Source organism: Cariama cristata, unplaced genomic scaffold, assembly GCF_000690535.1.
Source record: "Cariama cristata isolate BGI_N322 unplaced genomic scaffold, ASM69053v1 scaffold12784, whole genome shotgun sequence".
Lineage (NCBI taxonomy): Eukaryota > Metazoa > Chordata > Aves > Cariamiformes > Cariamidae > Cariama > Cariama cristata.
In genome coordinates, this window is record NW_009614745.1 from 41,643 (window position 1) to 69,573 (window position 27,931).

Below are 27,931 nucleotides of genomic sequence, written 5' to 3' on the forward strand. Positions count from 1 at the left end.
TTAATTGACTATCATAGATGCAGCAAATAGAAGGTAAGCTAAATTTTTATAGAGAGAGAGATTGATATATAGAACTGTATGGAGGTACATATATTTTTGTGTATGTATAATTAAATATGTGTGTTTACATACCATCATGAATATTAACAATAGCAAAAGATTCAACACCAATTTCACTTGCTTTTTCTGTAGGAGAGTATTATTGGAAGTGCTGACTTGGATATCCAAAACTGTTAGTTTTTGTAGCCTGAAGGTCAGCATATGTGCTTGGGGGAAAGATTTACAGGATTATGGTCAACCAAAATGAAGGAGCTGCTGTGAAAGGATAAATGAGCGAAGCATGAAGTATGTCATGTTCGGAGCACTGCACAAGTTATTAACAGCAGTCTAGGAAGACTTTATCATGATGATTTGTTGTAATGCACAGGCTGCTCTCCCCTTATCCAACTTAACAGTGGCTTACTTTAGAAGCAGTATTGTACTTTAGGCAGATAAGAAAACAGCCACCATCACCGAAAGTAGCCTCTTTTTTTTTAAATCAGGTATGTAACATTGTTGTGGTTCTTTGTGCTTTTTAAGTGGTTCCTTACGCTTTTTGAAAGCCAGGAAAAGCAGGTGTATGGTTTTCTCTTGAAACATCTCTACAGTAATAGCTTTATAAATTGACGTTTTAAAGATACAGAAAGAACAGTTGCATAACCTCATAATTAGTGTAATTCAGAATTAAATATCGATGCTTATTTCATACTTACTAACAAAATAGCACATCTGGGACAACCTGTTTAGTGACCTTTACCTCCAAACTCACAGTATGTGATGCATACTCTTGACACCTTTCTACAAGTGAATAGGGTGGTAGTGTTTGGAGGACAGTTAGTTTTCTGCAAAGTCTCTAATAAGACCTTTGCATTAGTGTGAATTCACTTTTTTTTTGCTTCTTACGAAACACATATACCTTGGATGAATGTGCTTTTAGTGTTCCAGCATAAAAACTACTTGTGGTTATTGCAGATTGGCTGAACTCATAGCAAAATGAACGTAACTCTCCTTTGCCAGTACTTCTGGAGGTAGCAAAGTAAAATATCCATCTCGGTAACAAAAAATGCAACTAACTGCTTTTATGCTCTGTTGTTTTTGTGGCCTGCCTTGCTGCATTGTGTGGGGTGCAGGGGGAACGAGGCAACAAAGAATAAAAAGCATGGGGGCAAGAGCCCCACAGTCTCGCCATTGTGCTGAGACAGTGACGGTACGTGGGGGTTTGCAGGGTGACCCACAAACGCAGCCCTGCGGCATGGCAAGAGGACAGCAGCCACATGGAGACGGCAGCAAGGCAGCAGCTGGGTGACTGCTGTGGTTAGGGAAGAAAAAGATGGAAGCACAGAGGAGCTTGTCGCCGCAAGGGCAGGGCCCGGTGAGCCGTGTGTGGTGTGGATGGGTCTCTCCTCATTCCTAGCAGCCATCACCTGCAGAGGAGCTGGGCATGCCGCTCTTTCTAGTGGTTCTAACGAGGGAGCTCATGTCTCTGAAGTTGCTCAACCAGATGAGAAGGCAGCTGTCATTCGCGGCAACGGCAGGCGGTCAAGAGGAGTAAATCGAATCAAATTGCAGTTATTCATAGCAAAGATAGGAGGGTTTGGTTTTGTGCTATGGCAGAAGTTTAGAGGAGAATGTCTAGGACTGTGATTGCTGGGAGAGCAGGCAGGAAATTAAGCTGAGGTACTTTGCAGCTCTTCTCTTTCATTGTGGAGACTGATTGCTGCACAGATCATTCCTGTCCCGTTATGAAATAACTTCAGAAGGCAGGACTATTCTCTGCACAGACATGGGTACTTTGGTATGCAGACTGTTTTCTGAGACACACTTTCTCATTTGTCTTGTCACATGTTTTTTTTATATGGTGGTAATGGGGCATGCACTTTTTTTTTTCTGCTGAGACAACTGTGGAAGTGACAGCGATTCATTTACTTATGCTAGAATGAACATCTGCTGCTGCTTTCCTTTCTCTAACAAAGCTCAGAGAAAGATTACTTACCTTCCTTTGCGTTGGCTTTGTGAACTTACATGTTGTTTAAAATAAATTAAAAAAAATCTTTCACCTCAGAATAAATGTGCAGAATAAAAGGAAGTGTGATGTTTGACTGAAGGGGTCTGCATTCTAAGCACTGTGAAGTTCAGAAGGACTTGAGCACTCATGTGCTGAAAAGAAATTAGAGTCAGAAGAATTACAGGTTTTCCAAAGCACATGTTTCCCTGGTATTCCTCATAAGCTTAAATTGGATATCAGTTGGTACTATATTTAGCAAATTTGCTTGGAGTCTTATGTGCTCAAGCGAATTTTTCCAGAGCAAGCTGCACTCCTGGAAATGCCCATGCATGCCTGTCAGTGGTATCTCCATCCCAGACATGTTAATACCTCTTGGCTTTCACCAAGAATTCTCTTTTTCCCTTTGCTAAAATTTGATTTCATGGCTTCTGTTCCTGTCAAATAAAGATATAGTATTAATTCTGAAGGATGTTTTGAAGTGTATGGCTAAACAACTTGAATGGGATTTAGATACTTGGATATTTTGAAATGTAGCCAAGAAAGTGCAAAAGAATGTTGCTGTCAGAAATTTTTTTGTGAACTCTTAGCATATATAGGAGATCTTCTAGGATAAAAGGGAAAATATTATTGTTTTTAATTTGTGACTATTAACTTAATAAACTGAGGAATAGATGTTCTAGTGTGGTGGTTTGGGGGGGGGGGGGGGTAGGATTAGAGACATAATAAAGAGTTATAAAAAACTTCTTAATAGCTATTTTGCCAAAGCCATCATGGTGATGATTTCTGTAATTCCTATATTGTGATTCTTGGACAGAATCATTTTATCTAGGTAACCAGCAAAACCTCAGGTTCTGGTACTATATTAGTTTTTACTTGTAATGACTGTAAATACCTAGAGAAATTAAGTTGTCTATGTTTCCTTATAATTTTAACAGCCTTTTGTGAATGAATTTGTGAACAAGATAGCATGATCTTTTTTCCCCCTCTTTAGATTCCCCATTCTCTTGGCATAAATATTTCTTTAGATAAGTAAATTTTGAATCGTGTGCTATTTTTTTTTATTATATATGCAATATTTTTGAAACAATGGTCACCTCTTGTTAAGCAAAGGAGAATTATAATTTCAGAAGTCTCGAGTGATGTAGGAACTTCTTTTGAAAAAAGAGCATCACTTGAATTACCACAGATTTTGACTGTTGAGTCTTGAGTTTCTTTGCAGTTAAGCATACATTCATTTTCGGTAGTCTGTTTGAAACAAACTTGAAGCAATCACTGGATCACAGGCATGACTGCTATCGCAGCTGGAGTGATAATACAGCAACTATATTTTTATTTTGTAGCTGATGCTTTTTTCAAAGCTGCAGTGAGCCTTGTTCCTGAAGTGCCAAAAATGATCAGTGTAGATGGAAAGATGCGACCTTCTGATGCCTTCCTCCTGGAATTCCTTTGTAATTTTTTTTCCACATTATTAGTTGTTCCGGTAAGTTGTGTGTGTATGAATAGCACATAGGCTAGTAGACTATCTTGACTCTTCCTGTTTAAAAATTTAGAGTAAACTGGGCTTTTGGGAGTGGGAGATGCAGTGGTTAGTTTTCCACAAACAAGCTGAACTGATTTCCTCATTGGCTGCAAAATCACTCACCCTGATGCAAAATGGGGAAGCAGAACGATTGTTTGGAGTTGGCGGTGGAGCATTGCCTCTCTCAGTAGCACCTTGCACTTAACTGGATTTGGGGTAGAGTGAAATCTCACCATCATGTAATTGTGTAAACATCATTTACTGTTTTAATAGATCCTTGCAGAAAAGTGGTATTTTAGGTGAGCACTCATAAAATCTAATAGCTGAGGAGGGGAAAAATATAGACCTCTAGTTTCTGTTAGTTTCAGTTATTTTGTTATAGGTTGCCTAATCTTTTGCGTGAAAACAATAATTAGAAGATGTGTTTTGGCATAACCTTCCTTTTCTGATGAGTATTTAACAAAATACTACCATTTTACACCCTTCCAATTTTTAACCAATTGTCAAGTTTAGAGATATATTTGTAACTTTCCTTCCTGTATTTTCAACTATAGCTAGAAGATGAGGAAAAATTGTAAATTAATCTGGAAGACCTGAGATAAAACTTACATAGCCAAGGTATTTTGTTGACCTTAGAGAAGAAAGACAGGCCTCTGACTCTGAAGATTTCACTGCAGTGGAAACCTAAGGCTTGAAGATTTTTACCTCCCTCTGTTAACAGCTCTGGCCCTCTCTGAGAAGATTCTTCTTTCCCAGCAAGGGTTGGCTTAGTATCATGGCATGTTTAAAAAAAAAAAAAAGGAAAAAGTTTGAGGTTTATTAATTTGTTCTTGGAGAAAGTAGATTGTTCCTCCTCACTGAAACATTCCTTATGTTTTCCTCCTTCCTTTTTTCTTTGACTACATGTTTGGTGAAGCAGCACACCGTATAGTGCTGTCCGAATCCTCATAATCCGAGCAGTGGATTCTCCTTTTTCCAATGGAAAGGGTCTCCCAAGCCATACGTGTTCAGCAACGTGGAGGTGTGTTGTTGTTAGAAGGGGAAGGCTAGTTGCCACTGTGACGTGTTGTTGCTGTCCGCTGACTGCATAACTAAGACTTTGAAGGAAAGTTATGTCAGAACTGGATGCTGCTCAGACAGATGACTCGGATCATTAACAGATGATTGAAGGAGAGAGATCGAACCTCTCAGATTCAGTAATGAAGAAGAACTTGCAATGAGATACCAGGATTCAGAAATTAGCTTCCATAATTTTTTTTCCTATTTACTTTACAGGATAGATGATCAGAAGGAAATGTACCCTAGTGGACTGTGATTTGTCCTATGTATGTTAGTATCATTGCACCAACTGCCAGCTTGAAATAAGCTGGGTGCAGTATTAAAACTGCTTGCAAATACTCACAGCTTATGTAAAGCAAATGTCTTTATATTCCTTTCATATTAAAAGATTGTTCATTGTCTGTAACTTTGACTTCCCAGTGTAGGTGTTCTTCTGAAACTCATAATTGCATGAGTAATATATTTGTTTCTATAGCTTACTGACATTGTTTTAATAAAAAAATCTATCCAGTGTGTTTAATTTTAGAGGCTCAGCTGTTAAGAAGCTGACAATTAATTTTGCACTTCTCCCCCATGACTAGAAGACAAAGCATTTCAAAGTTTGTAGAGGCTGCCTAGATCACATTTATGATTATGGGTTAAATGGGCATTTTAGAAGGAAACTGGAACAAATTTTTCAAAGGACTTGCAGGAAGCACACTTTAAGAAAAGTAGTTGTCAGCTTTAATTATATTGTAGTTTTTGCTTTTATAGAGCTAATACTGTGACCCTAAACCCCTGAATGACCACAAATAACTGCATTTTTGTTTTGGGGTTGTTGTGTTTCTTGGGTTTGACTTACCTTTTTCCTTTTCTGTAGGACCATCCAGAACAAGGAGTGTTGTTTCTTGTGCGAGGATTACTAAATGTGATCCAGGATTATACTTGGGAGGATAACAGCGATGACAAAGTCAGGATTTATACTAATGTTCTGCATCTACTGTCTGCAATGACTCAAGAAGCATATATCTACCATGTAGATAAAGGTAATACATAAGGGTGGCTCTGGATCCTTGCATTTCACCATGCAATTGGTAGTATTGTGTTATCACCACACCTCGTTAATGAAGATCAGTGGTAGTCAGTCTTACAGAATGGATTATTTTCCTATGCAGGTCCAGATATTGTAACTTAAAATAATCACAGGAGGTGGCTACTGAACAGATACCTAGTCTGTTCTTTAAAGTGAATCTGTGCAGAGTGGTTTACTTAATTTGTTACTGGTGGTGTTGGTGCAAATACTTAGAACTGTGAACTTTTCAAGTAAATACTAGAACTTTATACGTATGGAGGGTTTTCTTTTAGTCTAAAGTATCAACTTGATTTATACCGATGATTGGTGTTTCATTCACATTTGTTACAACTCCAGGTTTTAGAATGTAACGCCTAGTCTTTATTATTTAAATGATGTATTTGCTGCTTTGAAGGCAGGCTTTCAGTTTTGGAAACTCTGGTGGTAATGCACAAAAATCTTCAGAGTAGCTAGAAAAACAAAAATCTAAAGATTTTGCATTTTATAAAATGGCTGTAGTCTTTTTGTAATAATATTTTGATATGCTCTGAAATTTGAGTGTTTGCCTTCTGATCATAGAGAGATTTCTAAATTAAGGTAGAGTATTAATTGAGTCTTTTAAAGCATACTGACAAGATTAGTTAGTCTGAGAGGCCAAGCTAGTTTGCCTTTTTCTTTTAGGTGCAGAGGGCTTTCACAAAGAGGTAGACTGGAATATATTCTGCAGTTCTTCTGGTGAATAGTCTGTCAGAGTTACCAACCATGACAAAATAGCAGCACAGAAAATAATTAAACAACTACTCTGTAGTAAATCTGCTGTTTAAATTCTGTAAGGAAACGTGATTTAACTGCTTTTTCTTTCACTCCTTTTTTTGTATGACCAAAATAGCTGCATAATCCCAAGATGAGAAATCTAAATTAATTTGATTTCAGTGGAGAGAAGCATGGAAATATAATTTTTCCCCTGTAGTTGGATGATTATTTTTTTTCTAGGTGGACCATGTACCTTAGCTTCTTAAAATGAAGTTTACTTGGGAACGGGGGGGTTCACCTTTTATCTTACCTGCTCTCTGATTTACCCTGAATACACTTAAACTTACAAATTTCTTGTAACTTACTTCTTAGTAAAACATTATAAATAAATGAGGCCAAAACACATGCTTAAAATCACAATTACATAAGCTCTAAAAACTTCAAGAGCTCAAACTCCAAAAAATCCTTCAAGGTCTTTGAAACTGAAAATACACTTTCTGAATTTCTCTCCATGACTTTGAGGTAATCAGGTTTTGTTTTAGAAAAAAAATAATTAAAAAGCAGTTTCCTTTGAAAATCTTCTTGTTTTCACTAAGTAAAATATAAACTGTTTGGCCCAGTCCTGCTGCCATTGAAGATGATGGCCATACTCTTCTAAACTGATGGGTGCAGGGAGTCTGTCTCTGTGGAAAAAGTGAAAATTGACCCTGTGGGATGCTTTGCATTTAAGTCCAGCAGATATTTGTTAACCTGGCTGCATCCAGGAATTATAGGACTGGCTTTAAGCTAGAAGATTCTTTTCAGTGTTTTGCTCCCAAAATCAAAAGGACATAGTAGGCAACCAAGTGGTGGGCGTTTTAAACAAGATTGTTCTGTTCGTTTCATGGAGGAGGGTCATTTTATAACTTCTAAATCTGGTCTTCTATCAATAGCTGGTGTTTTCAGTAGCAACCAAATGCATAGCTCTTTAGCCAGACCTAAGCTTGAATTCATCTCTGCAGTTGATTCCAATGATACCCTGTATGGTGGAGACTCCAAGTTCCTGGCTGAAATTAATAAACTGTGTGAAACAGTGATAGCACAGATCCTGGATCATCTGAAAACCCTTGGAAAAGAAGAGGTATGTTCTTACTCAGCTTGATTCAGTACAAAACCAAAATTACTTTGGAGCTGAATAAACATAACACCTTCTTGACCAGGCATTGGTCTTTTAGAAAGCTCCAGGAAGCTTACAACAGGAGGAAATTAGGTAATTTTACGTGTTTAAAAAGTGAGTCATTCATGTAGACAGGCTTGTGGTGGGGAGACCTAGTGATGTGAAAGAGATCATGTAGCAATTATAATACATTTTTAAGGTGCAGGCTAAAGTTACCTGTTTAGCTGTGTGCTGTGTATGGATAGTCTGATAGAACTGACAAGTAGTAGAAACTACACTGGTATATTCTGTGGTATCGATTGTGGCAGTGCACCAAAGGATGTGATTCTGCTGCAGTACAGAGTGATGACTGCAGAGTAGCATAATGAGGTTAGAGTTAGCTTTAAACTGGATTGAATCCGGGTGTAGTTTGGTTATGGAAATACGATGCTCAGTGTGGGATAACTTTTTTTCTTATGAGAGTCTTTCTGACTATAATGAGCTCCATGATGCTGGTGTATTGCAATTATTGGCCTAAGACAGGGCCACAGACATTTCTTTGATTGCAGTATAGTTATGGCTAAAATCTGCTCCATGTCCGTCCTTCCTATTGTTTCTTCCTGGCTGTCAACTTTCTCTGTAAATAAACCGTATTTTCTTGCCAGCTAAGTTAACAGTATTGGACATTGGCTGAAATGTCCAGTTCTGTAATGGGCAAAGTTGAGAATTCACAGTTAGTGTGTTACTGGGTAAAAGACAATGGAAACCATCTTTAATTGGGAGAAGTTTCAGATCCCAGACACTAGGATCAAGTTAGGAGAGAGGTGCAGAGGGACGGAAAAGATGTTTTGGCTTTATCCTGTTTTTACTACAGGGTTATATTTGTTCAATTTAAAATAAATAAAACTCTAGGCAAGCTTATTGGGATTCTTGATTGGAGTTCAGAGGCTCTGAGGAATCAAATATAGTTTAATGGATTGTATGTGAAAGGCCAGGCGACTAATGTTTTCAGTATTACTGAAATAACAAGAACTTACTGTTCTGCTAATGTGCCTGTTTCTGAGACTGAACCCCTCCACAACTTCCTAATCACCCCTTACTAAATTGCTGTATATTGATAGAAATCTTGTGGCTTGTGGACTGAAATGGGAGGGCAGGGGATGACTAATTTGTTGGAATTTTTTTAGGTAGCCTGTTTGCATAGTCGCCTGTAGCGTTTGCCAACACAGAGTGTGTTAAGTGATACATATTTGGATGGCACTGTGGTAAGGTTAACCTTTTCTCTGCTTTTGCTATCCTGTTTATCCTTCTTTGAGCAGTTGTAAAGATGTAAGGTGAATAAATCGTTTCCTCAGATGCCTCTATGTCATTGTGTACATCACCACAGTGTATAGCAGTTCTTTTTTGAACAGTAACAGCAGAAAATAAACATTATTTCACATCTAAGAATATCCAAGTGGGTATTGGAAGGAGATTTTTAATGGAGTTTTCAGGACTGTGGGTTGTATGTTAAGGATTTTTTGCATCCAAGTCCTATATGGAGTATGTGGGTGGGAATGTTTGTAGGGCTGGAAATCTGTGGTTTCTGAAAGGCTTCCCCCCCCCCCCCCCCCCTCTTTTTTCATTCTCCCCCCCCCCCCCCCCCACTGTTTTCAAGCTTAATACTTTGAGTAATGAGATCCTGTGTTATTTCACTGAAGCAGTTGTTGCATAGAAAACTGGATTTCAAGCTAAGCAGCATGGATATAGGTCCTTGCCCTGCCTTTGCGTCTGTGGCCTTGGATTTACTCCTCTATCCATCGTTACTTACAAAGGGGGAACATTTATTTTGCTTTGTTGAGTAAAGTCCTTGAGAGATTTAGATAAAAATTGTTTTGTAAGAGTGAATGGTTTTTTGAGGAAGCTATTGGTGCTGAGGAAATAGAGGCAACGAGAATAATGTCAGAGACCTCCATTTGAGCTAACGTAGAACTGATGATAAAGTCATTGTGGTATTTGCATTGCTTCAGTGCTAGTGACCTTTTATTCTTCATCTTCTTGGCTGCTCATTTAAATGAACAAGCCTCTGATGATTCTGCATTTTTATTGGTTCATTTCCTTTAAAAGCTATAAACGAAAATAAATTCTTTTCGCAATAAAATGCTTTCACCAAAATGGCAATTTGGAAGAGAACAATGCATCTTATGTTAACACAGCATGGTCTTTTTGCAACGTTAGAGAATGCTTCATTTATGTAACAGTGTTGGAATGGAAATTCTCAGTTCTGGACAGTTCTGTAAAGTTCAAGCTGTTTCTAGTCAGGAAAGCATGTCAGTGAATCCTCTCTGCCTTTGTGTGGGTGGAAGGCTAATCTTATGCTCCAGGTTTCTTAGAAATGTAAATACCTTGCCTCTTGCTACTCAGTGATAAATGTCCAGATGGAGTATGTTTTATTCAAACACAACTTTTGATTCAAAAGATTAGGAGCATATTGTTGTGTCCTTGGCAGTGCCATGTTAGGATGGCAGTCTTCCCATGTACCATATGATAGATACTGGACTTTTTATAGTAAATATTAAAAATGGAGCAGTAGAAAGCAATTCCTGGATATGCTCTTGAGGCTTCTCCTTTCAACACATCCAATTTTTAATTTTATATAAACTTATAAAAACTTCAGTTGATTTCACATGTTTGAATACTGAACTAGAAGCAGAGTTGGACGTAGTTCTCTGCTTGTGTGTAGGTATATTTTAAATTGAGAAGAGGTTGCTCATCCTGAAGAGTTGTGTATCCTTGACCAAGATTTTCTAAAGGTGGTTAAACATTATGTTCCTCTTTGGGAGGGGGAAGGCAAGAGAAATTACCTGCTGCAGCTTCCAGGAGACATTGCAGGTGGTGGAGGTGCCTGTTTTGGCATGTTTGCAGCTTGCCTGCTGGTGGCTCTGCAAGAGGATGGATGCATTGCGATGAGAAACTGTGGTGGGTGAGCGTGTTTCAACTCCACTTCTTTGTCTCAGACTCCTAACTCCCAGATTAATCCTTTTATTACACCATTGTCTCTGGTGTGCTGGTGAAGTTTAAAGACTAGAAATATTTTAATTGGGAACATTGTTTGTAAGATACTTGGTAAATGGTGGAAACCAAAAGAAATAAATTGGGATTCTGCTAATGGCCTACAGCAGGATTCCTGAGTATGGCTTTGAAAAGTATGGTCTGGTCCTCCATGAACCACAAGTTTCACATGGAGCACATCTTTGCTGGATTAATTTTAAAGGGAAATCAAACTGATGTGAGCAGCACTATGAATGTTGAAAGCTTTAAAAATACATTAAGGACTTTGAAATAGAGATGAACCTACCATGGTGCCAGTATAGAGCTAGGAGTAAAATGTTTCAGCGTGCCTTAACTCGAGATGTGTTACTACATGCTGAGCCAGCAGAAGGTGTCACTGAGACTCTCAGTACTCCAGAGGGATGTTCTGGACTGCTCTTTCGAAGATTGCATCCAAAAGAAAGCCCTCTCTCTTCTGACCATCCTCAGTGTGCTAGAGGAGTGGTAAAATAGGGGATATGTGTCCTCTTGTGTGGTATATGAGCTCCCAGCTGCAGCTTGGTTCTTGGTGTTTTCTCAAATCATTATTTCCTTTTATTACAAATGAACTTGTATCAGCTGCCATTGGTGCTAGGTGCTTCATTTATCCCATATTAGGACAGTTGTGTAATGAGGGAGTTAAGTATTTGGTCTGCCCCATGCAGCCCGTGATCTTTTCCAGTGAACTAACAGATGTTAAAAGGTTCCCAAAGGGCTTCATGTGAGAGCTTTTAAGGAAAGGCAAGGCTGCCTGTCATGGCTTTCTTTAGGAATGTCTGAATTTGGATCACAAGGATGTAACCACCAGCATTGCAGTAGTGCTGGAATTAATTTGGGGCTAGATAGTTCAGGTAATACTAGCAAACAGATGCTGTATCAGCATGGAGACGCGGCCTAGACTGATATGTTTAGTACATTGAGGAGCCCTACAGGCCATGCTGAGCTCTGTGCTGCCACAGATGGACTCTTAACAGGTATCAGAGTCGGTTAGTGTAAAGCTGTACATGGGAACAGCAGCAGGCTAGATGCACCTTCAGAGGAGCAACGTATCTAAATGCACAGATGCTTTTGTAACAGAAGGCTCAAGCTATCCTTCTGACATAGATGTCTGGCAAAAGTCACTGAAAGACAGGAATGAATATTTGAATTGTTAGCCAGAATTTCTGAAATACAATGTTACATGGTCCATTGTATGAAAGATCCTATTTTTTTCTGTTACGCTATATGAAATTTGGACATTGCTCTGCACTTCAGAGGGGCTAGGACACAAGGGAGTCCTGTTCTGGGATGATGTAGCTTGTTCTTTGTTTCATTGTCATCAGCATTATTCCAAAGATTATGGAAAATACGCTGCCTAGGAGGCTGGCAATTCTTTTTGGTGTGGGAATTGCTAGTCCCATGATGTATGTGGTTGCCAAATAGCTGAGCTGTTGCTTTCTCCTTGCTGCCTGTGAATACGTCCGGTGAGTTGGATTGCCAGCCACAATTCAATCTCAGTTATGTCAGCAGGCTTGGCAGCATGCTAGTGTACATATCTCCCTGGGGTTGGAGGTCAGTGCCATGTTACACAAACATTCCTGTTCATCATCATGTGAAGCCTTGTCTGACTCTTGTTCATTCTCAGATGTGGTGGGATTTACTGCATACCTGAGCCTGCCTCTCTCTTCACTTTGCATTGTATAACTGATGACTAGATGCCAAAATCCTGTTTGTTCTAGCTATCCCAATGCAGTGAGAGTTAGTGTGCATCTCATTCTTCCAGCTATTTAATGTGTTTCTAGAAGTATGATCCTTTTTGAAGTACATATGTTTCAAATTAGCCAAAATATCATCCTTATTTTAAAGAATGGATTTTGTGTTAGCATTGATACTGCCTGGATACTGCCTGGAAAACCTCGCTAGTTGATACTCAGACTGGAGTACTGCTGCTTTTGCATTCTGCCCAATAATTTAACTGTCCCACTTCTTATGAGGAAACCTCCAACCAATTCCCAGGAACCTCTCTGAGGTTTGTATTTGGCAGAAGACACAGAGGCATTAGATAGTCAATGGGGAAAAAAATTAGAGGTAATACAGGTTATTTTGTTAATCCAGAATACATGGTGATGTCGCAGGATGCCTTGTGAATAATGTGGTAAAACATGGACTGGCTGGCTGTACCCTAGATCTGTTTTTCCCTGAAGGATGTTAGTCCTACAAGAGAAATACTACAGTAATATTTAAGCATTTAAGCATAATTATTTTCCCTTTTATTGAGTTGTATTTCTGCACTTTGTGTTACTACTACTGGACTGGACTGATCAATTGTATTTCTGTATCTGGTAGGGAGTACAGTTCAGTGCTCCCAAATGATGGATGTAGTTTTAGCCTAGAAACAGATTTTGGAGCTATGGGGATGGAAATTGCTAACATAGATAAGTGATACAGGAAGAGCTGTCTTCTTGGTAGTTTCATGTAATTAATTTAGTGCCTAGGGAACTTCTCCTGGGGCCTTGAGCAGCTCTGGGTGTTGCACATACGTGTGTGTGTGTATGGCCACACGGTTTCTGATGTGTCAGGTTTTTTTCTGCATGTACAAATCTACTGTGTGCCCCACATACATACAGTAGCAGTCTGATGCTTCTAGTTTGGGGCATGCTGTGTCCTCTTTTCTAGTTAGCAAATTCTTTAATGGCATAGCTCTCTCCTTTTCCATATTTATCTGGAGGACTGATAGCTCAGTGTGTGCCCTTTCTTTGATTAAGAGCATCTGACCTCTCTTCTGCTGACAGCGAGAAGGGAAATTAATTTACTTTCGGTCCCTTAGGGAAAGGGCAGAGGCTGCATGGCTGCATTTGGTATCATGTCAGGAGCGTGCAAGTCAGAGGTCGTGGCACTCCTCTTACCCCAGTCTCTGCCTCATTCTTCCTGTAACTTCGTATCTGCCCGCTGTGTGTTAGCTACCCTCGCATGTATTGAACTAAGAGGGCTGAAGTGAAGTATTAGGTTCATTAATCGAGGTGCTCTGCTGATAGTTTTATCTACTACTCTGCTGCTGTGGTTTCTGTGTAAGATGGAGCACTTTTATTAGTGGTCTTAAGCAAAAAACAAAGGGCAGCTGCAGCAAAACAGTATAAAAAAATACTGCTGCTCAGATCCATCCAATAATAGTTCATCCTTTTAGCCTTTTAAAATTTACTCTGTAGAGATAGGCAGAATCTGCAATAGCATTTTAATTACTTCTGTTTTCCACTCACCCCAAATCAGGGTGGTAGCACCCTGTAAGCTTAGTGCAGGATTGTCTGTGCCCCAGAACTCCACCACGAAGGCTGAAGGGCATGGTGCTCCTCCATGGTAGATTGCCATGAAGCGCAGGGGTCCTCCTTAAGGTCCCTCCTCAGCAATATTAGGGAAAATAGCTCCAAATATGGTGCACATATGGTGGTATCACCAAAGTTTCGGTGAAAAAATAGCAGGGAAAAAACGTAATTGGTAAAATAAATAGAATAGACTGCTGGAAAAAGCCTGAAGTTGCATTATTGTAGATTGATGATAGTGGTCTCTCTAAAAATACATAAGTGTGGTGATGTAAGTGCAAGGTTGGTTGGTGGGAGGGTGATTTCTATGCAATTGTAGGGAGTCTTGAGTTAAAAATGTGCCAGAGCTACATACTGTGCTGTGCCAAAGTGCTGCGAGATGTAGGAGTCTTGCATAATTACTTTATTTACAGCAAGGTTGATTCATGACTACCACTACTTGTTGCATTTTGAATGGAACATGAAAACTATGCCTGTGTTCTTGTGTCTGTAATTATTGCTGTGTATTACCAAATGAGTATCTGCCCCTTGCACAGAGAACTTGGCAAGGTTATGCTGGGTATTTTGGGATGACTATGTGATAATACAGGATTTCTTTTTTTTTTTGTTATAGACCCTAAAGCGACAGAGCCAGTTGGCACTCTATTTCTTTAACACCATTCTAGCTCATGGGGATCTACGAAACAACAAACTAAACCAGCTTTCAGTCAATCTCTGGAATCTTGCTCAGAAACATGGCTTCGCTGACACCAAGACTATGGTAAGGAAAACATCTTTTTCAACTTCTCGTTTGGGAAAAGGTAACGTTTTCTGGATCTGAACAAACCTAATCTCTTTACAAGTTGATCTTAAAAAAAAAAAACATAATGAATTGAGCTAAAAAAAACCCCACCACCTTGTTTTTTGAATGCTTCTTAATGAATAAGCAGCTTCTCTTATTTCAAATATTTCTTATTTCACTTTTAAATGTATTTCACACATTAAGGAACCTGGAAATGTTGGGATGCTGTAATTTTTTTTCAGTACAGAAAACTATCTTTAAGAGAAATACAGCATTTTTATTTAGTGGAGGAACTGCATAGTGTAAGCTTGGAAAGTGGGCATTCTAGAGCCTTTCAGAAAGATATACATGATAATGAACTCTGGAGTAAGAAATGCAAGTACTCATGTAGCCAGTGAATTTAGGGAAAATCATGAGAGTGTCTATTAAAACACCTTCACATAGATTAAATGATGCCTATGAAATGAGACACTAAAAATCTCAAAATATCTTTCTTGTCATACCCAGGTGAAAACGCTAGAATACATCAAGAGACGAAGCAAACAACCTGAAATGAGTCACTTCACAGACTTGGCCCTTCGGCTTCCTCTGCAGTCCAGGACCTGATGAATGCCTCTTTTCCAAGGAGTCATCTGTACAGGAGAGCATGTAGCCAAGGCCAAAAATCACTGATCTAGATTTTGACTGGAGGAGTTCAGTGTATTTTTATTTTACTTAGTGTGACAGATTTACTTGGACACAGGTAAAGGTAAAACTGTTCTGAGTGCAATAATGTAACCTGAATTTCTGTTTCCAGTTTTACCACTATATTCTTATCTTAAATGCTGATTTACATTCAGTAAACGGTATTTTGAACCTCCATGGTTGCAAAAGCCTTTCGAAATCTAATCTGTTGTTATTTTAGCAACAAAGGAAGAAGATAATCTGAAGGGGTCAATTCACAGCCTCCAAACTTCATCCCACTGGCAGAATAGTCTTTCTTCTGTGTAGAAAGCAGCATTTCAATATAATAATCCTACTAAGTCGTCTTTCTGCTTTGGGATGCTGCCAACATTTGTTTGGTGAGTTCCAGTAGAAGAGAAAAATGGCCGAGGTGTTACTGTTCTAATTTCTACAGTACGTTTTCAGACATGTTTATGCTTTCATTTTAGTTCAATGGTGTTTTGTAAAATGGAAGGAATCTTTAAGTGCTGTCTGCAAAGGAAAATGGAAATGTATGCAAAGTAGTCTATATTCGCAAAGTACACTATCACCAAATAAAACAATTTGCAGTTCATCTGTTTGTTCTGGAGGAGTTTCTTTGTGTATATACATTTATCACCTTATTCTTGTGGACTTGTTACATGTACTGCTATTACACCTAATAAAATTTCACTCTCCACTTCTGTCCCATGGTAAGGAACCATGTTGAGACCTGGCATCTATTGCTGCTTTTGCTTAGTGGTAAGTATTTTAATACGCTAAATCCTTAAATGGATATTAAGATATACTTTTGCACAAAAATATTTCATTTTGTTAAGCATTCAGTTTTCCTAGAACCATTTATTTAAGGCGTTAGAAAGCTGATAATAAATACCACCCAAATTATTGATCCATTCTTGTCACATGTTTTTCATCTCCTCAGTGGTTATTGAAGCAGGGAACATCTAAAATACGTATTTTGTGTGAAGGTTGTAAAGAACTGAACTAGGACCCTTTGGTCCTGGTACAGACTATATATGTAAGCTGAGTAAAACTGCAGGAATACAAGGTAATTATGAAGTGGTATCAACTTGATACAGAACCTTTCCAACCTTTAGTACATAGCTATTTTAATTATACTGATTTTCCTTAAATAAATCTGTATAAAGTACACAAATAATGAAATGATAGTACTGTGTATGTTATCATGTCTCACTTTAATTTACCTTTCCTTCTTGCTGCAGCTGCACAAAACAACTCTCAATAGCACGTAGATGATTCTTCTTCCTGTTGGGCTTGGAAACATAAACCACGAACTGGGTAAGTGGGATTAAACTCTGAGCTCTCTAAACCGCCAAGTAGGTCACACTAAGCAGCTGTGGTATGGCAGAAATTGCCCTCTGGGGGCAAATGTACTGCTCTAAACCTAGTGTGGAGTTGTTCCAGGTTCTGTAAAATGGAAACTCTTACAGCAGGCTTACAAATGTCCCAACCATTCCTCTTCCCCATGCAGGCACTAATTTTTGCCTGTTGTCTTTTGAGCACAGTATAATTTTGGTTTCTTTATTGATGCAAGACTGCCGTGAGAAATGTTTTCAAATGTTTTACTACTGTTTTTATTAGTGCAAAAATAGTTCAATGACAGGCAGAAAGCTCTGGTTAGTTATCAGGCGCAAACTTTAAACATCTAGCTTAGAAGCCACCACAACCACTCTAATAAACTGCTTTTGGCATACTTCCATGTTAGAGCAAAATTAAGCACTCTACTTATTATAGACCTCTTCTTTCTTCTGTATATAGCAAATATACAGGCCAGACCAAGTTTGTCTGCTTGAAAAAAGCTGATAGTTTTTTCCCCAGGCATGTGTCTTGTTTTTCACACTACGACATTTTCATGTGTGCAGTATTATCAAGAGCAAGGTGCCAGGCCATCCACAAAGCTATAGCCAAATGAAATGCTGGTATATGTTATGCAATTCTAGACGGGGAAAAAAAAGAGTCCTTATCCAAAGGCAAGGCTAGGACTAATATCACCATCAGCATCTTCATCGGTGGCTGTGCAAGACCAGTCACTATCCATGCAAGACTGGCTCCACAGCAGAAAGCTGTACATGCTGTCCCTCTCCGCCTAAATGAAGTCACTAGTTGACATTTTCCTACCTTTTCCTTTATTTTAACCCATTTTTTTGCCAGACAAGTAGCTGAGGGCCTGAATTCAGCATTTGTCTTAAATCAGAAGGGAAAACAGAACTTCCACTACTTAAGTAAAGCAACAGCTGAAGCCTAGAAGGGCTGGCTGAAGCCAGTCACTGAGCTTTGAGAGCACTGGGGCAAAACAGACTCACCCTGAGGTAGTGGTGGTTTTAAATGACACTTTAAAGGGGATGATTTTCTCAAAGACAAGTTCAGATCCTGCAGGAAGTGGTTCAGCATCTCCCTGTTCCCAGGTATGGGAATGGATTCATGGAAACCCCTTAAGCTGGAGCCTCTGCATTTTCACTTCTCCTCAGCAGTTGCCCTAAATGCATTGCAACCAACTGCTGTTTTGCTAAGAGTATGTTCTGCTGGGGACAGCTGCTTTCAGGTAGACCAGTCCACTGGGGAAAACTATTGTGGAAAGTGAGGTTGCCTTAAAAGAGCAAGAAATTTAGTAGTTCAGTTGTCATGATCTTACCGAAAAGGATAGGTAATTTGGCAGAAAAACAATCAGCTGGATAAGCAGAGATAGTAACCTAATTGGAGGGGGCTGGGGTTCCCCTGCAAGTCGGCCACTATTACGCTACAGCAGGCATGGACATAAGAGATGGTCACCTTGTTCTGCTTAAAAACCAAAGCTGCACTAAAACTTAACAACAGTCTGCCATAACAAATAGCACAGCCAGTAATAAAATACATGACAGTTTTTCACTATCTTTTTGTAACTTCAAGCAAGACACTGACAGACTGCTTTGGACCCCTGAATTCTGAACATGATGTACACAAACGCAGTCTCATATTTTGTACTCTTATTAAAAAGCCAGTGAAAGTGCTGGTTATCTGAAAATCTGAAGGTTAGAAATTTTATTCAGATTGATGTATAATGAACCCAATAAGCCCATTAAATTACCTCGCTTTCTATAATTTAGAAAGTCTAGATCCATATATTCGGTGCCGCTTTCCACAAAGCATTTACCTTCATTTACAGATAACAGCTGCTGCTTGAAAATCCAACTGCCAGAGCATAGTTAAAATATAGAGGACGTGCAATGCTATTCATTATTATAATGAAGATACGAATATTTAAGAAACTACTTTCCTGAGTTAAGTCTCCCCTCAACAAATTTGTAAGCATACCAGTAGCGTTTCTTCAAAGTAAAACGCCATCACTTTGTACCACTCACCGAGTGTAAAAATGTGAAATTTTACAGAACACTAAAAATCTTTTTGATCACTAAGATGTAGCTAAAAATAAGTTTATGAAATCAGCGTTTAGAAAAAAATTTCCTAAGTTTCAACTTGTTGCAGGCAGTGCCCACATATCTTCAGTCTTTGAAAGAGGCTGTCTCTTGCCTTCTAGAAAACATCGTAAAGGTTTTAAAAACTTACTGTTTAGCTGAAGTGAGGACCCAGCTCCATGTAATCTGGCGTATGCAGTTGAAGTACTAAAAGTACTTCATAAATCATATTTCTTAAACTTTCTGTATTTTATTTCAAGTAAAAAGATGTGGAAAGTAAAAAGAAATTTGCCTGTTGAATTTTGATTCCTTTTATTACTTCAGAGTTTTAATCTTCAAATTTTATAGATCTGGATGTATATTTGTCTATGTATACTTTTTTGTTGGCAGCAGGTTGAAATCCAAGACCAATTCCTCTACGTTGCTTCAAGTCCATTGCTTTATCAAATTCCATCTTCAGAGCCTGCTGTAACTTCTCCTGCCCTTCCCTGTTCAGAGCCATGTTTGGTTTGTTTGTAGTTGCTGAGAGATTTTGGATAGGCACAGAGCCCTTTTTAAAGCCACCCATCAGTCTAAAAAACTTCATTTTTTCCTCAGAACTTTGAAAAGCAGCTGTACTCCACTGGCCGAACTTTGTATCCTGTGAAGCAAAACAAGGTTAATGCTAAAATTAAATAATACCAAGACCAAAGAAGATAATTTCTGACTGTGTACCATGAGAATGGAACCAGCTACGAAGACCTGACAGGGCTGACAAAGCTAGGAAGCAGTTATTCCACCGGTAGTACCTCTCAAAGGATGTGATAAAAGAATGCCATAACCCTGCATGAGTGCATCTTCATTAGCATTTCAGTTCATTTAACCTGGAGAGAGTGTTTAATGCACTTTCAGAATCTTCTTTCCCTCTGTCTTTAGGAATCTTTGCTTTTCTGCTCTCTGGATAATACTTAACCTAGCTCAAAGAGCCAGACGTTGCCCAATCATTTCTCTTAATTCTAAGACAACTGTCAGACTTAATCCTCTCTCACTGTGTCACTTTGTATGGTTATCTTTTCATTTTCCTACTGCCTAGTTAGGTAGTTGTTTCCAGCAGTGTTTTGTTATGTTAGTTTTGGAGACAGTGTTCAATCTGGCTTATATGCTTTAATTAATATTTGCATTCTCATCCCACTAATCACCACTAATATTGCAAGGGTGCAAAATCTGAGGGCATACCCTTACCCAACAGGACTAGATATAGCACTCTTAAAGCCTCCCCTCCCTCAGAGTTTGCTGTATTCTTTGTATTCACTGTATTCGTCTCTCACTGTATTCTTTGAACTATTTCATTCCTTCAGGATTTTTCTTTTGTCTGCAGATACTGGCTCCTTTCTGAGGATATAGGCACTGTCCAAGTAAAATCAGAATTCAGCAGTTTGTGGATAACCCAAGATACATCACATGATTTACAAAGTTTATGAACTTCTGGCTTACCTAAGATCCTTAGATAACTAAGCCTGTTCTTATTTGACTTGAGCTATAGCTAGGAGCTATGCAGTCATTTATAACTATTTTTGGCAGGACTGCTACTCCCAATTTTTTCTTTAAAATTGAGGGTGATCCTAAACGGAAGAATGTTTGATCATTAAATAGACTGAGCTGGCTACATCAAAAGAAAAAATATGAACTTAGTGGTGCATTTATGTTAGCCTGAAATCCTTCCAACTGAACAGTTGTAGCTTGCATGAAACAGTCGTTCTCCACTAGACAGCCAACATGACAACACAGCCTGCTACACAATATTGCAGACAAGCTGTAGCAGGTTTTTTTCACTTAAAAAAAATGCAAGGCTGGAGTATCATTCACTATCACAGGCGAGAATACCTGCTATTAAAAGAAAGCTATCCATAATACTTCAGTATTTTTACCTTGCTCAAAGACAAGTTGCTGTATAAGCCCAGGTCTGTGACACAGACGCACACATACATACACATAAATATATGTCCTCCCTCTGGAATGGGAGACATCTGCACAGATGCAAAAATAATTATGGCTTGTCAAACACTGTAATTTTTTTTTAAGTGAATTGCTGGCAGGCACTACACATAGCTTTCACTGCAGCATTTCAGTCTTTGTGAAGCTGATGACTTAGTTTTCATAGCTTCTATTCTTCTGCATGCTACTAAACAGACACAGATCAGCACCAAAGAACTGAGATCCCCTGCCAAGGATGTCATTTTTCTCAATGACTGCAGAGACTATTAGATAGTTGCAGTTCCACAGCTATTGTAGTCTGCCTCCCACTATGTAAAAACCTACAGGAGTTGTTTCTGGCATTTGTTCGAGGTATATTCCAACTTTCTAGGCATATTGGCAGTCTTGCAAAACAACAAAGAACCCTGAATTACTAGCAAAGCTTTCTCTCCTCCTGAATCTTATTACCCCTGCTAAACCCCTAATCATCTTTCCAAGAGGTGGAGGAAAGATGTAGAAGTTAGGAGAGGACTGACTGTAAATATCACACACGTGTTATCAGTTGTCATCCCTTTTACCTTTCCTTGTGCACCCATTTCTGAATGTCTGCAAAGTCTTCCAGATAACAATGCAGATAGAATTCAGTGACTGCTATATCCATAGCCTAGAATTATTTATATTTCACAGTAAGCAGAAAATGCTTCTGTAGCAATTTGTCGTGGCTCATTCCCCAGAGGAACCAGAGAAAACGCTGCTTTTGAGGACCAATGATGGGAATTAGAGCACTGTACAATGCCAACTGCTGTTGGGAGTTCACTGGTCAGCTCCCAGACTCTCTTGGTATAGTACTAACTTGTTCTATAGCATGACCTTAAAATTTACAGTCAGAAGGAAGACTGTTGTGCCAAGCTATGAACCTGACCCACATACAAAAAAAGAGTGCAGTGCTTTTTTCAGGAACGTACTCTGAGACACAGTAGTTCATCAGATCAAGGTCTAAGTTCATACATACCCGTTCCACTTTGGGACTGAAAACCTTAGTTTTGCCAGATTCTCTATCAATTTCTTCTTGCAGAGCCTGCCGCCTCACCTAATGTGCAGAAAAAACAGCACAAGACACTATCTTCCGAGTGTTAAATGACAATTAATTTAATTCACAATGAAAAGGGAAGAACAAAATAATTAGTTATCTTCAGAATTTTGCAAGGATAATTAAAAAGTTGCATGTGATCCTTTCACACACTTAACACAAGAACTGTCATTTTTTTAGTGGTATTTTAAATGAACATTTTGCTGTATTAGATATGTTTAATCTTCTAACTGCAGGTAACAGCTATGCTGAAATTGCCAAAGTCGATGAGAGACAAAGAAACCTGTATTCAACCAATAAGCTACTTAGAAACTTCTGACATTGACTGGAGCTGTACATTTTGGACTTAGCCCATGGAAGGTAAAGCACATTTTAAGCAGAGCTCTATTTAGGGAAATCTTAGCATAGATGAGCAAGAAAGCAGGTTTTCTGTTATAAATTTTATGCATACATTTAATGCTGACTTGCTTTAAATCTTACACAGCTAAGACAAAGCATACCTTGTCTATGTTAACTTCATCACAGTTTCCTTTTTTTTCCTGCACAATAGTTAAATCATCCACACATTCCTGTAAAACAGGAAAAAAGCTTATATGAATATTTTTATTCATTCTGGTTAATTAGAATTTACACAGCTCTGACCACCAAAGTAGTAAAAACACTAAACAACGCAGTAGTACTGTTCTGGGGCAAGAAGAAATAGTCAGATCTAAGCTGGAAATGCCAACTAAACCTGTGTATTTTTGTGGAAAGCCTTTCTCCCCAAGGAAGAGATCCTTTTTTTAATGAAGATAAGGCATATTTTTTTAAAATTCACACATTAAAATGGACATGCCAACACCACTGGCACATACAGTAATGTTTACAGACAGGGTCATTTCAAATTAAACCATCTCATAAAAGTTTAAATTTATACTTGAAATAAGGGACAGAAAGTGAAAGTTAAAATAAAAAATAAAATTTGGTGGTAAGATTATGGCCCCTCTGAAGGCACAGGACAAGCTTGAGGCATGTTTATCCCACTAACCACCAAAACAAAAAAAAAAAACACACCACAAAAACCTAATCAAGAGGCAGCTGCATTGTGCTCCATCTTCCACAAATGCAGAGCAGATGATGGTCCTGAAGGGAGCTCCCAGTCTGCAAAGACTCAGGGAGAGGCATGATACATACGTAAAGTGCCTCCGACAATGGCAGCAAACAGCACGTTAGTCCCACATTTGAGAGTGAGGAACGGGTTGCTGATGTGAAAAGACAGAACAGTTACGGCAGGAAGGGATGGGATAGCAGGAGGTAAATCACTGGCAGAGTCCACGAGCAGCCAGATACTGATAACTTTTCCACAAATTGCCGCCCTTCAGCAGCTTTTGCTCCCATTGACTGGCATTTCTAGATCATTGCCCTCAGCCTGCCTTTTCCAAATTTGTAATAAGGATAAGATTTTTGGGCATCCAGTGTAACAGCGTAAGTAGTAAGTCCAGAATGGTGGTAAATTAGAGCCATAAGCTTTAGACCAGCCTGGAAAAGGTGGCCAAAGGGAAGATCTATTGATACAGCTGACATAATAATCCAAGCATGAAATAGCGAGGGAGCACGAAGACAAGGAAAAGATTTGTCACATACTTCTGTCAGCAGAAGCTGCTGTTACTTTTTTGAGGGTTTACAGTTTTATTTGAAGCCATGAATGATTTACCTCGTTTTCCAAAACCACCTTTTATACATTGATTTCACACACACACATACATACATCACTAAAAATGCGAGAACACTGTCTGCAATAAGGAGAGCTCATTCTCTTGGATGAAAAGAAAAAAAAAAATCAAAACAACAAAAAAAGCAAACCAATTTACTTCTAGATGGCCTGGTACTGTCTTTTCAGATCTATTAAAACAAGCAGGAAAAATGTCATGACAGGATTCTGCAAACAGCTGCAATTTTTTTAAATTTTTTTTTTAGCTGGAAGGTGAAGTGCAGACAATGAAGGAGGAAGGGTGCACCCCCATCCCTGCTAATTCACAGCAGATCGCTGACCTGCTGAAGGCTACTTTGTGGCAAAAATTACCCCCTCTGGAGGTATGCCAGTCTTCCCCCAACATCATGGAAGGGGAGCACATTCATATATGGTAGGATTATACTATCTGCAGGCAGACAACTTCAAAGAAGTAAACTGAGTCCTCCTCACCCTGCCCAAGTTGACTGCAGTGGCATCCAGTAGGAGAAACATCAATTACTGATATTAAGCGGGTATCACTCCACATTGTCTTTAAAAACTTAACTCTTTGGCTTGCTGCAGAAGCCCAACAGGATTTTTCAAGGCATGCAGCAGTGTGTGTGCGACACACTGTAGACTAGAAAATGTTTCAGGACTATGGCACAGTTAAATGCAAGACCAGTCTTTTCAGCCATTGATTACAGCAGTGTCTTTTGGCCTGGCAGGAACTAGATTTCTCTAGAACTGATTTACCCAGACTTCTCAATCTTCAGGAGAATTTCTGTGAAGTACTTTTTATTATTAAAGGACAGAGCTGAATATGGGAAAGAGAAACACAACATGCATCACCCTACACCCTTCTCAATTGTTTGCAAGGTATTTGCTGTGTTTTCCATTGTAATCGGTCATGCAAGTTTACTTGTCTTTGTTAGGCTTATCTGGCCCCCACAGAATGTAAGCAGCTGCAAGAATCCAAATAACATCTAACAGTCTCAAAAAGGCAATGTCAATTTAATTAGAAAATATATCCCGGCAATAAAACCACCTTGTCCTTTGAAAGGTCAAAAAGAGAAACCTAAGTAAAAAGCTCCAAATATCTGCTCACCTAATGACTGATAAGCATACACACTCCCAACACAAACCTGTGTGGAAAAAGCCTGTATCTGGCTCTCAATGAAGGCTGAAGCACCTGCTTATATAAATCTATATTTAATTATTAGCACTAGACACCAGAAAGCTGCCAGGTTTCCACAGAACATGAAGAAAATGCATATCTGAGTGCATACAAAGCAAAGGACACCATGAAGTGTGCTTGAGAGGCAGCTGGTGCTATGGCCTGCTCTATCCCTAGTTTACAAAATCTGTAATGATGCTTTATTACCTAGTGCTTGACTTCTAAGCAAGCCAAGCATTCAAAGTTCTTTATAAAAAAAACAACTGGAGTGCAGTTTCCCATTACCTCTGAAAATAAAAACAAGCTACTAATGACTTGCAATGAGCTGTTTTCAGTTGTTTAAGCAGCTGAAAAATACAGACAGATACCTATTGAATTTCTGAGCATCTCCCTGCGTAATTCCCAATGGTAGCAACAGAGGTTAGGCATGTAGATACTGACTTTAGGCACTTAAATAGCTTTAAAATATGGCCCTAATCAGCTAAAAAAAGTTAAAGCAATAAATCCAGATCTTAATAGTCCAATTTTTGAAAAAAAAAAAAAAATCAAAGAAGAAACCCCTGTATTTCAAATCTTTCATCAGTTCCTCTCCGTTTGTTTCACTTCAGAAATGGCAGTACTGCAGGACTCTGGCATGGAATTTCCTTTAACAGTCTGGATAGAATTCCAGTTACCTTCAGTAATCCTTTACACAACTCTTCTATCTATTTATTTTCTTGCATAGATTTATTTTCTTAATTAAGAATTTGTGTTTAGGTAGTTCTGTAGTATTTTTCTATCAGAATTTATACATCAATGTTCTCGGCCTAGTCTACACTTGGGATTCTTAGGATTTTCTCTGAAGTTTTGTCCAAGTTAGACAACAGGTTTTGGCTAAATTTTGCCTTTGTTTCTAACACTATGCAATTCCAGCATTAACAGCAGCAAAAGCTTGAGGAGAAGTCTTAACAAGCACAGTTAAGTGCACTCATGCTGCCAGGGTTACCAACCCAATAAGGTTAAATGACATGGTATTAAAATTCTGTTTTATAGGAGTGTTGCCACTTTGCTAAGAGCAACTGAAGGAGGGAGAGAAGAACATTTATGACACTATATACTAGTTTTCTTTTTGTGCCAATACTTGCTGTTAGTTGTAATATTTACATTTTCACAATTGAAACACTGGATGACTACAGCAGTAGGCATTAAAAAAAAAATCTTCCCATGTTTCACAACTATTATGTGCTGAAATCAACAGATCAGCTGATCCTGCTTCTCAAAACCCAGAGGAGGCCCCTGTTGACCTAAATGTAACCCAAGGGTCTGAACATGCAGAAAACAGCCTGCAAAATAGGAAACTGTCTACCTAAAAAGCTTTCAATTCCTTATCAGGAGGGTGCAGAGAGACCCTCTTCTTTACAACTTACCAGTGCCTCATTTCCCTTGTCTTCTCTTTTCATCTTTTTCTTTTTTGTATTGGCTTTTGAACCTGGTTCTTCAGCACAGTCCTCTGGTACTTCTTTTTTTCTTTTCTTCCTTTTTCTGTCAGAGAGCATATGATTACTATTGCATAATACTCCATCTACAACATCTCCTGTGACACATCCAGCTCGCTTCATTTTGCTCTCTTTGTTCTTTTTATTGCTTTCTAGTAGTGTTATTTTTTGGCTTTCAGATGCACTGTCATTGTTTAAAGAAACTTTTGAACATGTTGTTTCCTCCTCCTCCTCTTTCTGAGTCTTCTTTTTTTTCTTGATGACTTCATTATTATCCTTGATATTCTTCCTGCTTTTTTTTCCAGAAAGCTCTTCCTCCTCAGACTCAACTTCTTGCTGTGCTGGGAGATGCTTATCAGGAACACTGTGACTGTAGTCTTGATTATCTTCACATGTTAAGGAAGAAACATCTTTGGTTCTCTTCTTCTTCCTCTCAGTCTCTCTGATCCTTCCAGAGTTCTCAGTAGTGTCCTCTTCCTCTCTATTTCTCAATGTAATTTCCTGGGAATTCTTTCTCTGCCCTCTTCTGAAGTCACTTAATGCAACAGGGCTATCGGGAACTCCATAGATGTTGTCCTGATTATCTGCTAGTGGTAAAAAGGAGTCTGACTTATCTTTCTTCTTCTTCCTCTTCTTTTTTCTCACATAACTCTCCCCACTGTTCTGCATAATATCTGTTCCGTGGTTTTCGCCCATAAAAGCTTTTTCTTGTGAAATGTATTTGTGTGGTTTTTTACAAACTTTTTCAGACTGTTTATGTTCACTGTCCTGGATGTCCTCTAATGAAAAAGAAAAAATGTGTTTCTTCTTTTTTTTCTTAGTTACTTCACCATCCAATTCCAAATTCGAAGCAGTATTCTTTCTGCTTTTTTTAAAAGCAAATTCATTTTCCTTAATACCATCTGTATGATGATGTGAAAGCTCCACATCACTACTCTGTTTATTCTCCAATGATAAGGAGGAATGACATTGGACTTGTTTTTTCTTCTTTTTGAGAATTTTAATTTGTTCCTCTGATTCTTCTTGAAGTTCTGAATCCAGATGGCCTTCTACATTCACAAAGCTTTCTGAATGTGCTTCTTTCAGCAATTCAGAGCCAACTTTCTTTTTCTTGTTTTTCTTCTTATTATTCTTCAGTTCTAATTGGTCTAAATATTCATCTTCTTTTAAATTTTCCTTTTTCATTACTTTTGTTTTTGTCTCCAGCTGGTCATCATCCTCAGTTTTAATGACAGTTTGAACATCTTTCTCAATTTTAATGACAGTCTGGCTCGTACTACTTTTCACCTTTTTCTTTTTGTGTACACGTTCCTCATGAACCTCTTTTCTCTTTTTCTTTATTATCATTCTAAAAAATGAAATGAAGATGTTAGTGCACTGCTACAACAAGAGGATGCAAGTCCTAGTCTATTTGGTGTTCCTTTATTCTGAAACCATTCCATATCTCTCATTGTCCCCAGCCCTCTTTTTCCAATTTCACAATCTGCTTTCTCTGATGGGGGGGAACCAGAAGTGCATGCAGCAATACTGTCTACTGGAGTGGTTTGTGGGTGATTTTTTGTCTTGTTCTTTAGCGCTGTCCTAGTTAGTTTGTAACTTTCTATTCATCTTTTTGACAGCTGCCAAGCATGACATTTTCACAGAAGTATCTACCTTCTAAAAATCTTTCCTAAATGACAAAACACATACTTATTGATTTACATATA

At 38.6% G+C, this 27,931-nt stretch overlaps 2 protein-coding genes across 2 annotated transcripts in view; one reads left to right on the top strand and one right to left on the bottom strand.

The window, feature by feature from the left end:
• The window catches only part of LOC104154889 (chromosome unknown open reading frame, human C16orf62), a 53,464-nt gene extending 37,836 nt beyond the window's left edge, over positions 1 to 15,628 (top strand). The window contains exons 26-30 of the mRNA XM_009699547.1: positions 3,385 to 3,524; positions 5,482 to 5,647; positions 7,428 to 7,546; positions 14,540 to 14,686; positions 15,215 to 15,628. Coding sequence (XP_009697849.1) covers positions 3,385 to 3,524; positions 5,482 to 5,647; positions 7,428 to 7,546; positions 14,540 to 14,686; positions 15,215 to 15,313 — 671 coding nt within the window. The 3' untranslated portion in view covers positions 15,314 to 15,628. The remainder of the gene's footprint in view (positions 1 to 3,384; positions 3,525 to 5,481; positions 5,648 to 7,427; positions 7,547 to 14,539; positions 14,687 to 15,214) is intronic.
• Positions 15,629 to 19,150: 3,522 nt separating this feature from the next.
• KNOP1 (lysine-rich nucleolar protein 1) lies at positions 19,151 to 27,560 on the bottom strand (the record flags this gene model as incomplete). The annotated part of the gene is made up of 5 exons (XM_009699548.1): positions 19,151 to 19,462; positions 21,788 to 21,865; positions 22,366 to 22,434; positions 26,157 to 26,271; positions 26,551 to 27,560. Coding segments are annotated over 5 exons (1,584 nt in total), but the record flags the coding sequence as incomplete, so codon positions are not given.
• Between the last annotated feature and the right edge of the window lie 371 nt (positions 27,561 to 27,931).